The sequence below is a fragment of the Schistocerca piceifrons genome, chromosome 5, assembly GCF_021461385.2.
Source record: "Schistocerca piceifrons isolate TAMUIC-IGC-003096 chromosome 5, iqSchPice1.1, whole genome shotgun sequence".
NCBI classification, from domain to species: domain Eukaryota; kingdom Metazoa; phylum Arthropoda; class Insecta; order Orthoptera; family Acrididae; genus Schistocerca; species Schistocerca piceifrons.
In genome coordinates this window covers 211,026,658-211,044,949 of record NC_060142.1, presented here as the reverse complement: position 1 = coordinate 211,044,949, position 18,292 = coordinate 211,026,658, and the positions used below count along the sequence as shown (strand labels likewise).

General features: G+C 41.5%; 1 protein-coding gene across 1 annotated transcript in view; it reads right to left on the bottom strand.

The window, feature by feature from the left end:
* The window catches only part of LOC124798535 (sorting nexin-2), a 53,456-nt gene extending 35,399 nt beyond the window's left edge, over positions 1-18,057 (bottom strand). The window contains exons 1-7 of the mRNA XM_047261984.1: positions 17,864-18,057; positions 17,629-17,700; positions 16,829-16,897; positions 16,511-16,757; positions 13,099-13,254; positions 11,277-11,398; positions 5,469-5,675 (exon numbers count right to left, since the gene is read on the bottom strand). Of these exons, the coding sequence (XP_047117940.1) occupies positions 5,469-5,675; positions 11,277-11,398; positions 13,099-13,254; positions 16,511-16,757; positions 16,829-16,897; positions 17,629-17,700; positions 17,864-17,959 (969 nt within the window). The 5' untranslated portion in view covers positions 17,960-18,057. The remainder of the gene's footprint in view (positions 1-5,468; positions 5,676-11,276; positions 11,399-13,098; positions 13,255-16,510; positions 16,758-16,828; positions 16,898-17,628; positions 17,701-17,863) is intronic.
* Between the last annotated feature and the right edge of the window lie 235 nt (positions 18,058-18,292).

Sequence of the window (18,292 nt, the reverse complement as noted above, 5' to 3'; positions counted from 1 at the left end):
AAAGAGAATGGAGCAGTTGATGGAAGCGGACTCCCAGTGGTAGTAGGGAGGAGGGGTGGCCTGCATACCCTACATCAAAGGAGGCATCGAAAAAAATGTCATGGGCTGGATTAGCAGGCATAGAAGACAGATGGCTAGCATAATGTCTCAGAAGGACTGCTCGCCGATTGGACAGCAAAGGTTCAGCAGTCTCAGCAGAAAGGCTTTCCACAGGGCTGGTGTAAAAAGCTCCAGACACTAAATGTAATCCACGGTGTTGGATAGAGTTGAGACGCCGAAGAATAGACGGCCGAGCAGAGGAGTAGACTATGCTTCCATAGTCCAATTTCGAGCTCACTAAGGCGCGATAGAGGCGGAGAAGGACCACTCGGTCCGCTCCCCAGGAGGTACCATTCAGGACACGGAGGGTGTTGAGCCGAAAGATAGGAAACGTGGGAGGACCAGCACAGTTTTTTGTCAAACATAAGACCCAAGAATTTAGCGACGTCTGAAAACGGAAGGTTGACAGGTCCTAGATGTAAGGAGGGTGGAAGAAACTCCTTACGTCGCCAAAAATTAACACAAACGGTCTTACTGGGAGAAAAACGGAAGCCGGATTCGATGCTCCAAGAGTGGAGGCGATCGAGACATCCTTTAAGACGACGTTCAAGAAGGCTGGTCCATTGAGAGCTGTAGTAGATCGCAAAATCGTCCACAAAGAGGGAGCCCGAGACATCAGGAAGGAGACAATCCATAATTGGATTTATGGCAATGGCAAACAGTACAACACTCAGCACAGAGCCCTGGGGTACCCTGTTTTCTTGGGAGAAAGTACGGGAGAGAGTAGTGTTCACCCGCATTCTAAATGTGCGCTGTGCCATAAATTCGCAAAGAAAAAGAGGCAGCCGACCTCGAAAGCCCCAAGAGAACAGTGTGCGGAGGATGCCTGTCCTCCCACAGGTATCGTATGCTCTCTCCAGATCAAAAAATATTGCTACTGTTTGGCGTTTCCGGAGAAAATTGTTCATGATATAAGTGGAGAGAGCAACAAGATGGTCAACTGCAGAATGATGCTTTCGGAATCTGCATCGGGCAGGTGTTCAAAGACTGCGGGACTCCAGCCACCAAGCTAAACGGCAATTCACCATACGCTCCAAAACCTTACATACAATACTCGTGAGAGAAATAGGGCGATAGCTAGAGGGGAGATGTTTGTCCTTTCCAGGTTTCGGAACAGGAACGACGATAGCTTCCCGCCATCGTCTGGGAAAAGTACTGTCGGTCCAAATTCGATTACAAATGCGAAGGAGGTAACGCAGACTGTGGGTTGATAAATGCAGCAACATTTGGACGTGGATACCATCCGGTCCTGGGGCGGAGGAGCGAGAAGAAGAGAGTGCATGTCGGAGTTCCCGCACGGAGAAAACAGTATTATAGCTTTCGCGATTTTGAGAGAAGAAAGCAAGAGGTTGCACTTCCGCTGCACGTTTCTTCAGGAGAAACGCTGGCGGGTAATTTGAAGAGCTCGAAATCTCAGCAAAGTGCTGACCCAATGAGTTAGAAACTGCGACAGGGTCCACTAATGTATCATGCGTGACAGTGAGCCCAGAGACCGGGGAGAAACTAGGCGCACCTGATAACCGTCGAATCCGACTCCAAACTTCCGAGGAGGGAGTGAAGGTGTTAAATAAGCTAATAAAGAATTTCCAGCTTACCTTCTTGCTATCGCGGATGACATGACAGCATCGCGCACGGAACTGCTTATAGCGGATACAGTTGGCCAAAGTAGGATGGTGGCGGAAAATGCGAAGAGCACGTCGCCGCTCATGTATTGCGTCACGGCACGCCTCGTTCCACCAAGGAACTGGGGGGCGCCGGGGCAATTCGGAGGTGCGTGGTATTGAACGTTCCGCAGCTGTAAGAATAACGTCAGTAATATGTGTGACCTCATCGTCGACGCTGGGAAAGTGACGGTTATCGAATGTCGCTGGAGACGAAAAAAGTGTCCAATCGGCTTGGGCAAACTTCCAGCATCGCGGGCACATATATGGCAGTTGAGGCTGCAGTCTAATGACACATGGAAAGTGATCACTCTAGTGTGTATCAAGGGCGAACCATTCGAGCGCCGAGCTAGCAGAACAGTACCAACCGAAACGTCCAAATGAGAGAAATTTGTCGTGAAGGCAGACAAAAATGTAGGGACTCCAATGTTGAGGCAAACTAGATCCGCTTGGTGGAAGACGTCTAGCAATAGTGAGCCACGTGGACAAGGATGTGGAGATCCCCAAAGCGGGTGGTGGGCATTGAAGTCCCCAACCAGCAAATAGGGGGGGTGGAAGCTGACCAAGAAGATGAAGGAGATCAGCTCGTGCCATTGGTGTGGACGATTGAATGTATACAGTACAAAGAGAAAAGGTAAATCCAGAAAGGGAAAGACAGACAGCGACAGCTTGGAAGGAAGTGCTTAAGTGGATTGGGTGATAATGGAGAGTATCATGGAGAAGAATCATGAGTCCTCAATGGGCTGGAGTGCCTTCAACAGAGGGGAGATCAAATTGGACGGCCTGAAAATGGGGGAGAACAAAGCGGTCATGGGGACGCAGCTTTGTTTCCTGAAGACAGAAGATGACCGGCGAGTAGGATCGTAAGAGGATCGACAATTCATCCCGATTGGCTCAAATGCCGCGGATATTCCAGTGGATAATGGACGTAGGGTGAACAGAAAATGGAGGAATGTGACCAAGGTTGCCATCAACGACTGCTCAGAGCTTGCGACTGACAGCATGGAATGGCATTCAGCCGAAGGCAGAAGATCCTGATCCATTGTTGTTCAGGAGCAACTCCTGCCACTAGCGATCGGCTGGTTGATCGGCCGCCAGCAGTGCGCCTCGGCGACACAGAAGACGGTCGAGGGCGAAATCCGCCAGTTGGTGCTGTAGATGGGACACGCCTTGGCGGAGAAGGAGATGAACTGGGTTTCTTAGTAGCCTTCTTGGAAATATGATGTTTAGATAGAGGAGGAACCGATGGTTGTGAAGTTGGGGTACGTAAAAAATCTTCACGAGTATGCTCTTTTTTCGAAGTCTTGGTGTCTGATTTTTGGGCTCGAGATTTAGCAGAACCCGATGAAGGGTGAGCCATAGAGTGGGCAGGCAAAAGTGGTGAGGTTGAATGGGCGATCTTTGCGCTGGCCGATCTGACGACCGTGGCACTGAAGGTGAGGTCGCAAGTCTGCGTGGCCGCCTCCTTTGTTGGCCGAGGAGAAGCAAGGACAGTGCTGTATTTTCCTGTCTGAGGCACGGTGGGCTGTCGACTGGCGAATAATTTTCGAGCAGCAAAGGTCGACACCTTTTCCTTCACTCTGATTTCCTGAATGAGCTTTTCATCTTTAAAAAGGGGGCAATCTCGAGAGGAAGCAGCGTGGTCACCCATACAGTTGATGCAGCGTGGGGATGGAGGTGGACAAGCACCCTCATGGGCATCCTTGCCACACAACACATTTGGCCGGCTTGGAACAGGACTGGCTGGTGTGATTGAACCACTGACACCGATAGCAACGCGTAGGGTTTGGGACGTAAGGGCGAACGGAAATTCTCACAGCCTGCTTTCATTTTCGATGGGGGTTGAACTTTGTCAAATGTCAAGAAGACAGTGCGGGTTGGAATGATGTTCGTATCAACCCTTTTCATAACTCTATGAACAGCAGTTACGCCCTGGTCAGACAGGCAGTGCTGAATTTCATCGTCAGACAATCCATCGAGTGACCGTGTACAAACGACTCCACGCGAGGAATTTAAAGTACGGTGCGGTTCCACCCGGACAGAGAAGGTGGGGAGAAGTGAAGTACGCAGCAATTTTTGTGCCTGGAGGGCACTGACTGTGTCTAACAACAAGGTGCCATTCAGTAATCTGGAACAAGACTTTACAGGACCTGCAATTGCGTCGACACCTTTCTGAATAATGAAAGGATTGACCGTGGAGAAGTCATGACCTTCGTCAGACCGAGAAACAACAAGGAACTGTGGCAACGATGGAAGAACTGTCTGTGGCTGAGACTCAGTGAACTGACGCTTGTGAGCAGACATAGTGGAAGGTGAGGAAACCATTGCGGAAGAATCCCCACGATTACCGGCGTCTCCGATGGCGCGCTCCTCCCTTGTGGGGGCCCTCTCTGAGGGCACTCCCGCCTTAGGTGATTGTTCACACCTCAGGTCACACCTTCCGACAAATGGACGGAGGGACCAATCTGCACTTTCAGAAGGTATCAGTTCGGGTAATCACCCTTCCCTGGGCCTGGCCGTTACCAGGGGGTACGTACGTGTCCTACCTGTCTACCCGGGTCGGGGAATTACGCGTCACCCCGTCACCGGCTATGCATGAAAATGCGTGGGTCGGCCTTCAGACACGCACAGGGAGGAACAAAGAAAGGGAAAGGAAAAACAAAGAAAGGGAAAGGAAAAACAAAGAAAGGGAAAGGAAAAACAAAGAAAGGGAAAGGAAAAACAAAGAAAGGGAAAGGAAAAACAAAGAAAGGGAAAGGAAAAACAAAGAAAGGGAAAGGAAAAACAAAGAAAGGGAAAGGAAAAACAAAGAAAGGGAAAGGAAAAACAAAGAAAGGGAAAGGAAAAACAAAGAAAGGGAAAGGAAAAACAAAGAAAGGGAAAGGAAAAACAAAGAAAGGGAAAGGAAAAACAAAGAAAGGGAAAGGAAAAACAAAGAAAGGGAAAGGAAAAACAAAGAAAGGGAAAGGAAAAACAAAGAAAGGGAAAGGAAAAACAAAGAAAGGGAAAGGAAAAACAAAGAAAGGGAAAGGAAAGAAGAGAGGTCTCAAATACCACAGCGGAGAAAAGGGTAAAGAGAAGAGGTAAGGAAAAGAGAAGAGAAGGACAAAGGAAGGATGAAGACATACAAGCAGAGGAGGCGAAGAATGTGTTACATTTACGAGCGTCCGTCTCCAGACGTAGGCACAAACCATACTCCCAGAGGGGGAGAAAGGGAAGGAAAGAGCCAGAGGTGAGGGGAGGGGGGCGAAGACGGGGGATAGGGAAGGATGCAGAAAAGGAAGGTATGCAGCTCCGAAAGGAAGGAGGGCCACATTAGCTTGGGGGCCCATGCTCGCTACGCACATATCTACAAAAGAGTTGTGGACCCACTGGTGGGGCCGGCCCAAGCTGACGGATGTGGCAGTCAGGTGTGTGTGCTTGAATGTGTGTGTGTGTGTGTGTGTGTGTGTGTGTGTGTGTGTGTGTGTGTGTGTGTGTGTGTGTGTGTGTCTTGCTGACTAAGGCTGTGGTTGAAAGCTAATCTTTTACTTGTGAACATCTACAACCTGATGTCTTTATGGTAAGTAGCAATCTATCTCTTCCATACAATGTTGACATTCCAACCCGGGATTTCCACTGTATGAACTAAAGTCAATTAGATTTCCACAATAAATTTGTTATAATTGAAGATTACAACCACACAAGAAGATAGGGTAAGCTTTATACCTTTTCTTCAACATCTGCAAGTTGTGCAAGTGCTCTTGACAGGGAGGTGTGTTCCTCACAGTTGCCAAGCATAGCTGCACTCTTTGCAAATGACGATGTGAGGGTCGCAAGATCTTTGCGGTGCAAGACGAGCAGCTCTACACTTGTATGCAGCTTGCGTAACTGTAGATCCAGATTCTCCACTTGCTGTGTTTTCTCTTCAAACCACTGCAATAGATAAAATAGCTTCTGAAATCCATACCCATTACTACATTATAAACTGAAGTAATTAATATTTTGGCCTGGTATACATAAAAAATGTCAAACTGGACATGACAAGGGGAATAATGATATTGCACCTTTAATTTAACAATATATTCTATTGCTTAATAAACAAAGGTCCATAACAGCAGCAATTATAGTTTTTCATAAGAAATGCAATGCAGATGGAACTACTTATGTTCCTTGCATATTTTGCAAAAGTTCTTATTGTGTAAAGATCAAGGAAGAGAAACAACTAACCTTTTGTCAACTGTCTCTACATTTGTGTAGGCATCAACGAACTGTTCAACAACCTAGTAATGTACAGAATCTAGCAGTTCGACAGCACAGATGCCCTTCATGCAAATTCTTATTGAAATAAGCTGTCCACCTTTAAAATACAATCATAATGCATCCAAAGCCATAAATAATTTTCTAATATCTTCCTGTTCCCCACTTTCTTTGTGAGTACTATAACACTAACCATTTATAAATTGAAAGGCAGGCCATTTGGTGCAGATGATCTCAAGCTTTCAATCATTACAACATAACAGCAGTGTGTCTTCATGACAACCTAACCAATAAAGCAGCAACAAGACAAAAACCTACTGGCCACAACCTGAGCTTTCAGGTCACATTGTTTAGAGCAGCTGGCTAGTTGAGTTCTACATACAGTCTGCCGCTGTTCTTCAGCTTTGCATGCCTAGCCTTTAAGTGTTTCTGTAGTCTACAGAGTGATTCATGAAGATATGCAAATATTTTAATATGTTATTCTACAAGTAAAACTAAAGAAAAAAGTTGATATAATCAAAGGTCCACAAATGTTTAGTTACCGAGCGATGGCTAACAAAAGATTTTGCCTGAAATCTAGCAACGTCGATAATATGAAGCCATCGCACAGCTGTGCGACATTAAAGTAAAGCACTATTTGCATTTATTTCGTTGTTATTGGTCTGGTGAATGTAATAAAACATGTCCCAGACGTGTATCTGCAGTAGTTTTCCAAAACACCCAGAGAAGCAAAGATTATTATACAAGTAAATCTGTTTACTTTCCATTAAGAATGTAGTAATGTTTATGTCATTGTTGGCAAGCATTAGTTGTTTCAGTCATTTCCTAAGCTTGAAATGAGTTAAGTTTTCTGCATTGTTCAGTGAAAAAACAAAACAATGTATTTAACTGAAACCATATTCTCTGTTTTAACACGAGTTCATGTATGCTGTGGTATTAATGAAAGCTATTATCTGACAAATACATGCAGTTTCAGTTAATGTTACTACCATCATTTTTCCAAAATTAAATTCTCTACAACTTCTGTTGAAAACTTTGTGCAGTTGTCTGGAACTTAAAAAACAAATTGGACCAAGTAGTTAATAATTAAAAACTTTAAAAAATTGCTTCTTTGCTGCTCTGGATGTTCTGGAAAACTATTGCAGATACTCGCCTGGAATATGTTTTATTATATTCACCAGATAAATAACAAAATAAATGGAAATTGTGCTGTATTTTAACCTCTTACAGTTTTGTGATGGCTTCGTATTAGCGAAGTTGCTAAACTTTGGGCAAAATCTTTTATTAGCCGTAACTCCGTAACTGAACATTTGAGGACCTATGATTATATCAACCTTTTTTTTAGTTTTACTTGTAGAATAACATATATTAATATGTTTGCGTATCTTTGTGGATCACCCTGTACAAAGGCACTGTAGAGTTTTGAACTATAGCAGTGTTCACCGCTGATCAGTACTTCTCCACTCACCCTGAATCTATTTCCATTTGATTAATGGAGGCAACTGATAATGACAAAATAAATTCCATCCGTAGGATATGTCTTAGACAAACAAGACAGTTCACACTATAAACAGGTTTATGAGAATCAACAACTTAGGGTTGTGTGTGTTTACCGCAACGTCATACGATGATCATCATCGTGGGCTAGATCTGTTTTCTCACTTCAGCTACACTGGTTGAATATACCGGGGTGCTGTATTCCCAGAAAATGAAGTCAACTCAGGAAACAGAGGAACTTTACATCTGCTAGTAGTGAAAGAGCAGGATGTAACTAACATTACACTGACCAACAACTGCATATACCCCTTCTGCAGCCATCTAACAGTTTAGAGGACCAGGTAAACTAGTCTGCAAGCAAACCAGTCTCCACAAAACTCCATTTAAACAACTCATTTTGCAGTTTTAGGGCTTCTAAACAACAGACACTCAGAAAATCTGTCGTCGACATTATGGTCTTCAGTCCAGAAACTGGCTTGACTCAGCTCTCCATGCCACTCTATCCTGTGCAAGCTGCTTCATCTCCCAGTACCTACTGCAACCTACATCCTTCTGAATCTGCTTAGTGTATTCATCTCTTTGTCTCCCTCTACGATTTTTACCCTCCACACTGCCCTCCAATACTAAATTGGTGATTTCTTGATGTCTCAGAACATGTCTTACCAATCAATCCCTTCTTCTAGTAAAGTTGTGCCACAAAATTCTCTTCTTCCCACTTCTATTCAATACCTTCTCATTATCTAATCTTCTGTAGCACCACATTTCGAAAGCTTCTATTCTCTTGTCCAAACTATTCATTGTCCGTGTTTCACTTCCATACATGGCTACACTCCATATGAATACTTTGAAAAAAGACTTACTGACACTTAAATCTATACTCGATGTTAACAAATTTCTCTTCTTCACAAACTCTTTCCTTGCCATTGCCAGTCTACATTTCATATCCTCTCTACTTCGACCATCATCAGTTATTTTGCTCCCCGAATAGCAAATCTCATCTACTACTTTCAGTGTGTCATTTCCTAACCTAATTCCCTCAGCATCACCTGATTTAATTAAACTACATTCCATTATCCTTGTTTTGCTTTTGTTGATGTTCATCTTTTACCCTCCTTTCAAGACACTGTCCATTCCGTTCAACTGCTCTTCCAAGTCCTTTGCTGTTTCTGACAGAATTACAGTGTTATCGGCGAACCTCAAAGTTTTTATTTCTTCTCCATGGATTTTAATACCTACTCCGAATTTTTCGTTTCCTTTACTGCTTGCTCAACATACAGATTGAATAACATCAGGGATAGGCTACAACCCTGTCTCACTCCCTTCCCAACCACTGCTTCCCTTTCATGTCCCTCGACTCTAGTAACTGCCATCTGGTTTCCGTACAAACTGTAAATAGCCTTTTGCTCCATGTATTTTACACGTGCCACCTTCAGAATTTGGAAGACAGTATTCCAATCAACATTGTCAAAAGCTTTCTCTAAGTCTACAAATGCTAGAAATGTAGGTTTGCCTTTCCTTAATCTAGCTTCTAAAATAAGTCACAGGGTCAGTATTCCCTCGTGTGTTCCAGTATTTCTACGGAATCCAAACTGATCTTCCCCAAGGTCGCATTTCTACCAGTTTTTCCATTTGTTTGTAAAGAATTCGCATTAGTATTTTGCAGCCGTGGCTTATTAAACTGATTGTTCGGTAATTTTCACACCCGTCAACACCTGCTTTCTTTGGGATTGAAATTATAATATTCTTCTTGAAGTCTGAGTATTTCGCCGGTCTCATTCATCTTGGTCACCAGGTGGTAGAGTTTTGACAGGGCTGGCTCTCCCAAGGCTGTCAAAAGTTCTAATGGAATGTTGTCTACTCCAGGGGCCTTATTTCGACTTAGGTCTTTCAGTGCTGTCAAACTCTTCATGCAGTATCATATCTCCTATTTCATTTTCATCTACATCCTCTTCCATTTCCATAATATTGTCCTCAAGTACATCGCCCTTGTATAGACCCTCTATATACTCCTGCCACCTTTCTGCTTTCCCTTCTTTGCTTATAACAGTTTCCAGCTGAGCTCTTGATATTCATAAAAGTGGTTCTCTTTTCCCCAAAGGTCTCTTTAATTTTCCTGTAGCCAGTATATATCTTACCCCTAGAGAGATATGGCTCTACATCCTGACATTTGTCCTCTAGCCATCCCTGCTTAGCCATTTTGCACTGTCGATCTCATTTTTGAGATGTCTGTATTCCTTTTTGCCTGCTTCATTTACTGCATTTTTATATTTTCTCCTGTCACCAAGTATATTCAATATCTCTTCTATTACCCAAGGATTTCTACTAGCCCTCTTTTTACCTACTTCATCCTCTACTGCCTTCACCATTTCATCCCTCAAAACTACCCATTCTTCTTCTACTGTATTTCTTTCCCCCATACCTGTCAATCGTTCCCTAATGCTCTCTCTGGAACACTCTACAAGCTCTGATTCTGTCAGTTTATCCAGGTCCCATGTCTTTAAATTCCTACCTTTTTGCAGTTTCTTCAGTTTTAATCTACAGTTCATAACCAAGAGATTGTGGTCAGAGTCAACATCTGCCCCTGGAAATGTCTTACAATTTAAAAGCTTGTTCCTAAATCTCTGTCTTACCATTATATAATCTATCTGAAACCTTCCATTATCTCCAGGCCTCTTCCACGTATACAACCTTTTTTCATGATTCTCGAACCATGTGTTAGCTATGATTAAGTTATGCTCTGTGCAAAATTCTACTAGGCGGCTTTCTCTTTCACTCCTTACCCCCATTCCATATTCACTTCGTATTCCTTCTCTTCCTTTCCCTACTATCAACTTCCAGTCACCCAAGACTATTAAATTTTCATCTCCCTTCACTATCTGAATAATTTTATTTATCTCATCATACATTTCATCAATCTCTTCGTTATCTGTGGAGCTAGGTGGCATATAAACTTGTACTACTGTGGTAGGCGTTGGCTTCGTGTCTATCTTGGCCACAATACTGTGTTCATGATGCTGTTTGCAGTAGCTTACCCGCACTCCTGTTTTTTCCTTCATTATTAGACCTGCTCCTGTGTTACCCCCATCTGATTTTGTATTTATGACCCTGTATATTCACCTGACCAGAAGTCTTGTTCCTCTTGCCATCGAACTTCACTAATTCCCACTATCTCCAAGTTTAACCTATCCATTTCCCTTTTTAAGTTTTCTAACCTACCTGCCCGATTAAGGGATCTGACATTCCCCGCTCCGATGCATAGAACACAAGTTTTCTTTCTCTTGATAACGACGTCCTCCTGAGTACTCCCCGTCCGGAGATCCGAATGGGGGACTATTTGAACTCTGCAATATTTTACCCATGAGGACCCCATCATTTAACCACACAGTAAAACTGCATGCTATCGGGAAAATTACGGTTGTAGTTTCGCCTTGCTTTCAGCTGTTCGCAGTACCAGCACAGCAAAGCCATTTTGGTTAGTGTCACAAGGCCAGGTCAGTCCATCATCCAGACTGCTGCCCCTGCAACTACTGAAATGTCTGCTGCCCTTCCAGGAACCACACATTTGTCTGGCCTTTCAACAAATACCCCTCTGTTGTGGTTGCACCTATGGTATGGCTACCTGTATCGCTGAGGCACGCAAGACTCCCCATCAACTTCAAAGTCCGTGGTTCATGGGGGGGGGGGGGGGGGGGGCAGAAAATCTATACAGCCAACATTTACTCTATTGTAACACAAAGTATAGAACAGAATGAAATTTTAGGTAATTCAGTGAACTCTTACAGGGTCATTTTCATCCATTTTGTAGGTGATTTTATTGACCGTTTCACCAACTTTGTTAAACAACCGCATTACTCCAGCACCACTGAGTGCTGAAGTGTTTGTAGCTTTTGGTAGGTCCATATCTGCAATAATAAAAAAAAAAAAAAAAAAACAGGTATTAACTATGTATTCATTTTACAACACTGACAGTTACATTTTATTACTTACATTGTTGAAGCTACTACAGTCAGAGGTACTATTCTCATAAAAATTTCAAATGTGTAAATTTATGTTCAAACTAAATTAGGTTGTTTGAAGATCAAACAATTCAACTGGTAGATAAGGACAATGACAAAAGTCCTCCAAAAGTTTGACTAAAGCATCAAATTAATTAGAAGACGCAGAAAATAATCTAGAGTCTTGTCTCTATAAAGAAAGCATTCCTTCATTCATTCAATATAGTTACGAGTTTCTATATGATTATGAGACAGAATTTCTGGGCAGTATTTGCTTTCAGTACATGAAATTTTTAGTTCTGCCAATAGACACAGATGTACATGAAACTTCTGTAGCTTTTTGACTATTAGCGTATTCCTTGGGGACGAAAGAGGGTGTATGGTATTTCAGATGGGCTCAACAGTATCAAAGTTAGTCCCCTTATCTTCATAATCAATGAGCCAAGAGAATAGCTTTTTTTAATAATAGGGGTAGAGTTGGGTTAAGAACTGTGATGCTGTCCCAAGAAATGACTAACAGACAGTAATGATACATGATGTGGAAAATAGTAATAAGGTTGAAATGCAAGCTGCTTTTGTTGCATCATCAGCTAAAATCTGTGGCAACAATCCATCATGACAACCTATGTTTTAGGTTACGCGAGTCTTGACGTACTTCAGGAAAGATGTCGTGGTCTGTCAGGGTCACTCTGCAGCGGGTTATCTTGCTGTATCAAGAGGGGAGAAGTGACATTCCTAGATATTGGTACACACTTATTCAGAGTGCCGGGTCTGATGATGGTCATCCACTTTCTCCGAAATCCATGGGATACTGTATTGAGATGTAGCTATATGTCAGCTTCTGGGATTCTTATTGGCAGCAGGTCCATTGCAGAGGACTTTCTTAGCTAATTTATCATTGCTTGGTGCATCTCCGTGGTGCAGTATGGGGAGGAAAAGGAAATAGTTTAGGAGGCTCCCTCATCTGAAGGTCTGAGTAACCTCTCTCTTTAACATTCCACAACCTACACCTTCCTGCGCAAGTAAGGAAATAATAGCCTGAAAGGCTGGTTGTGTTTGTAAGTACTTGCCAGCAGCTCTGTCACAGAATTTTAAAGTTTCTTCAAGTGAATTTTCCTTCTGATACAATTTAATTTTCACTCACATAGGATACATATTGTATGTCACAAAAATATATAATTCAATTGTACCCTCCTCCACAACTTTACTTCCAAGCAAACTCTTCATAACGTTTAGGGCACTGGTGATAAATACTGAAGGAGGGAAACTCAGGGTTTAACATCCTGTCACTGAGGTGGTCAACAGAATTTAATAATACGAAAGAGGGTAGACACCTAAACCAAAAGAAAGGTACATATCATTGAAAAACATGCAAGGCACTTTAGCACAACTGCAATGTTACGAAGATATCTTCAGTGGTCACCTTTCACAAATGAGCAGCAATTGGGGTACAACTCAGCACTGAGCTTTTTAAAATTTATCGCGTACTTGCGCACAAAGAACTATTGTCAATGAATTATTTTACAACATTTCCCCTGTACAAGCACAATTTATAAAAATCGTACTCTTACTTTAAAATGCCATTACACTATCTGCACAGTTTATACCTGCTTCCAAGAATTCTCTGAAGTCAGGATCAACACACAGAACTGGATGAGCTGCTGTACGGTTCAAGTATCTTTCCAGAGAAGCTCTTCGTTTCTCGATGAACTCAGCAGAAGAGCCCTGTTCTGCTTGATTTGACATCTTTATTTTTGTCATACCTAGAAGAGAATGGGATGGTTACAGTGCGTAAGTCAAGCTGGGGAAATATCACACATAAGATTTTTTTTGTCAGATGACAGTTCTGAAAGGTATTAAGGCACTCTCACAATGGTACAGCAACACAAATCAAATGCATTACTTATAACAATTTCTCCATATTGAAAACACCAAATGTTTCAGAAATTAAGTTACTGCATATTAATGTAAATAAATTTTAGGGACTTCATACATAATAATAAATTTGGGGTCAACGGAGGCGTCCGCTCCCACCTGTTGGCTTTGACCCATCATGTAATTGTGGTGTGTGTGATGTCACGATGGCACGGAGTTTAGTTTACGAATGTGTTGTGTTTATAGATGTCGTTTTGTTGTGGTCGGTGGTGCCCTCAGGTGGTGTGTTTATGGTTTGCGTAATATGTGGTGTACTGGGTTCATTGTGGTGTTGCTGCTTGTCCTGCAAGGTATTGGTTTCGACTGTGCTGTCACAGGAATTGGTTTCAGTGAGTTAACAATTTAGTTTTTGATGTGTCCAAGTCACTATAGTGCTGTCTGCTGTATGTCGTGTGTTAATTTGTTTAATTTATGGCTGCTTTTGTTAGGTATGGATATGTCAGATAAATTTAACAGCACTCATTTGCGTGTGGAAATGGGGTTCAATGTGTTGTCCCTTATAAAATTTTTGCAACTGTATGGGCTGCTGGCAGAAGTGGTTAGGTGCAGCGTGTGTTGGCAGGAAGTGCAGTTGGCAAAAGTTACAGCATCTCGGACCAGGGTCGGCTACATGTAGCAGTGCCATAAGGACAACCTATGGCGCTCCATAAGGTATTGTACCTAGTTCGAGAGGTCTAGGTCGCGCATGCAAGAGATTGTGTTGATGACGTATTATTTTTGTTATAGATTCTCTCACAATTTTTGTGCACATGAGACTGGTGTGAGTGAGACGACTGTTCTAGACTGGTTTTTGTTTTATAGGGAAGTGTACAGGATAAGTTGGAAAGGCCTGGCGTGGTGGTGGAGGTTGACGAGTTGCAGTTTGGGAAGAAGTAGTATGGGAGGGGTAAGTCTCTGGTTGGTTTATGGGTGGGGGAGGGGGGCATTGTATCTGGGGATGGTTTTCTGGAGTGTGTTTTGAGGGTTTTGTAGGGGCGGACGAAAAGGGAATTGGTGGGATTAATTGAGGAGTTTATTGAAGAGGGCAGCACAACAGTTTCCAATGCTTTTTCATCTTATAGGGGGTTGGGTGAGAGGGGGTATCATCATTTAGTAGTTAACCATAGTTTGGAATTCAAAAATTATGAGACTGGGGCATGTACAAATACAAAAGAGGGATTTTGCGGGTCAGTTATTGGGGGGGGGGGGGGGGGGGGGGGGGGAGGAGAGAGAGAGAGAGAGAGAGAGAGAGAGAGAGAGAGAGAGAGAGAGAGAGAGAGAGAGAGAGAGAGAGAGAGAGATTGTGGTGGCTGACCTAAGTGCAGCACCGGAACTTTTTTGTGGTAAGTAGTCATTCTTTTCAGTGTATTTTTTGCGTGTTTTGATGGTTGAAGGGGTACTTCTGTGTTGTTTGGTTGGTGCTATCGGTATCTTTAGTTGCTGTTAACCTATAGAGGTGAGGCGAAGTGTCCAATTCCAATGTGTGGTTGTAGCTATGGGTGTTTTTGTATTGTGAACTGCTGTTGTGCTATATAGGTTAAGGGAAGTGTTCAATTACAATTTTGTTTGTCAAGGTGTTGGTTTTGTGGTACCCATAGTTGTGACGGTGGTGTAATTTTTGGAGTTTTATAATGTCGTATCAATAATTGTGGTTGAGCTATATAGGTGAAGGGAAGTGACTGATTACAGAGGATACTGTGTGTAGTGGAATTTGGGAATTTTGTGTTGTCAATTTATTTCGTCGTTTTGTGTCGTCGTGTATGGTGGTGTGTGTTTATATTTAGTTTGTCCCCAGCCAAAAACCCCCAATTTTCCATGCTTGTCCCGTTAGTTTGATTATATTTTTGGAGGAAGACGCATGTGTTGGTCTTTCGATCTATTTTTGTCTTTGCTGTCATGTTTATGTAATGACATAGGCGCCATATTGGAGTCGCAGTGAATGGTCATATCCGCCACATTGGTGTCGCCATGGGTCAAAGCAGACAGGTGGAATATGATGCTTCTGTTTTCCCTGTCTGTAACTGAGGACCATAGTGTGAACTTCCACGTACAACTAATCAATATCACAAGGGCAGAGCCCTATTTTCATAAACATTAACAATAAATATAAGAGTACTTGCAACAAGCACACTACCAGCTTTTGGAAAGAAAAGCAACTTTGCTAATGATGTACATGTACATGTATCAACATTTAATATTATTTACAATCCTGCAGCAAAAGTATCTTCATATAGAAACTGGATTTAATGCAAGAGTTTAGGAGCAACTGAAAATACAGATGGTTTAACTCCTGACTGCACGAATTTCATTGACTCACAAATGAAACTTTGAAATCGCCACTCAAACTACATGACAAATGTGACAATTTCAAATAAAATAATTGGTTATGAAACACCCAGAACAAATATGACAGAAGGAACACAGTTTTAATATGTATTCTGAAAGCAAACCCAGTAAGAATATAGTATTGCCCATTTGTTATCCTATATTTTTAACAGCCTGCTGCAACTGGACCCGAGTTGCTTAGAGAAAACAAACATTTGCAACTTATTTATAAAAGGTGAAGTTATCATCAACCCAAAGGTTAGTATGAACACCAATAAGGCTTTACTAAGCATGACCAAATCTGCGGTGGCATGCCCTTGCCTTCTTCCAATTTTTAAACTCATTTATCCAGTTTCATGGAACCTATGGTTTAACATGCACCTTATTTCAAATCAATGAATAATTATCTCTGAAAGCTACATTGGGAAAAAAAAAAAAAAAAAAAAAAAAAAAAAAAAAAAAAAAAAAAAAAAAAAACGCAGTCCAAACTGTACACTGGACTTTTGAATATGTAATCTGACAGCTGGTAAACTACTGAGCCACACATTTACTATTTACTGGAATAAAAATGTCAGAGTCTAACTGCCTAGCAAACATTGTTCAATTTAGAAGTCTTAGAAACATGCTAATTTTGATGTATTTAATAGCACTCATTCTACTGATATTAACATTCTGCATTAAAATTTTTGTTCAACAAAAGTAGCAATTGCTATTTAAATACGAAGACAAATCCAGCAACCGAGGAATTTATACTAACTGTAAAATACTTCCATAACAAACCTATAACACTCTTCTCTGGAGCTGGTGGTATGATGCGGCCTAATCTGAGATATTTTTCTACTAGTTTGTCATGCAGGCCCAGGAAATCACTGAAACGTCTCATTACATCAAAATGAGTCTTCTTGAATAGCCGTATATTTGTCCTCGTTACAACTTTGTACGCTACATATGCTCCCATTCCGTCACCCACTTTCTGTGGATCAGTTACAGAAACTTCAAGAAACTGGTCATCATTTTCCTTCTCCACCTGTAACAAAACATTTGTTCCAATTATATTTATAACGACAAATGAACAACAAACAATACCCACTGTCTTACCTCTTCTAGGGAGTTTGACTTCAGCACCGATGGTCTCTCAACTGGTGGAGTCTCATAGGTAGGATTATCCTTAAAACAAAATTAACTTTTTAATTATTTTTTTACAAATTTACGCTAGTGCAGAATATAATTTAATTAGTTCTTGTTTTTTTTTTTTTTTGCTACCACAATTAGGCTCCTAAATGATGGCTTCCCAAATTTATTGTGCTCTTATTTTTTCAGGATTTCTGATGTTAATTTTACATTTTCTTGGATTCTTTTTGCTGAGTAGTACGCATTTTTTCATAAAAGGTTTAAAAAGACAATTATGTTGTCTCTAGCTAATGATTTTGCACGAGATTTTCATAGTGTTACAAAATATTAGCACTGCAGACATGCATTACGGCTTGCTCGTAACAGAAACTGTTAAAGCCTTCATGGAGCGTGTAAAACAGCAAGCCTAATTACGTTCTCATAACGCTGCTGCCCCATGGGTTTTATTGTCAATAAACGAATACAATATGAAATCAATGCATGAATTCGCATGTTTTAATACGAACCCACAATGAACACCTGACAATTAACGCTATGTAAACTGGGAAACATGCTGACATGTTTTGGTTTAAGCCACATTAATAACGAGACCAAATTACATTTCCATGTAGAAAAAAAAATTATTTCAATATCAGAAGAAAAATGAAACATCTGTAACACTATTCTCTGCTTAGTTTGTATTGCAAATAATATTACTAATTTCCAATAAATGACTAATAACATACATTGAACGCTTGCTTATCGGATAAATTTAATAGCACACACACCTCTGACAACTGTAACGTTGGTGCATCGACGTCCCTAAAAGGCACTCGCTTCTCATCTTCGAGACTTACATCCTGGGATAAAATGAAAACAGATGTTTTTTTATTGAATTCAATAAAACTAACAATCAAACTAAATGGATTCAGTTAGCATAACACACTTCAACACAGACAAGATACATGTCAAACAAACAAATACACGTCAAAGTCCAGTTGTGGAATAAAAGTTATAGTTTACTTCAATAGCGGAAGTGAATAAGTCATCATTGTCTTCCTCTTTCTTCGTTATGTCCACAGTATCAAAAAGTGGGGGTGGTTCCCTTTCTTCCGCCATTCTTCCTAATAACTAGTAACCGACAGAATACTGCTATCTCCCAACTCCTGCGACAACGCCACTACAGCGACATCATCGTCATCTGCTTGTAACTCGCCATAATTATCTATGGTGTGGACACTAGCGACGACTTTCCAGTGGTATTAAATTCCTCTTTACGGAGTAATTATATATCAATAAAATTCAATGCTTTTTAAGCCATGATTAATAAAAATATCCAAATTCGTTTAACATGCGCAATACTGCAAAGAACTACTTCAGCTCAAACTTTCCTTAGGCCTAAGTCACGATTATTTCTGTCATAAGTATACGCTATATTAATTTCCAAATGAT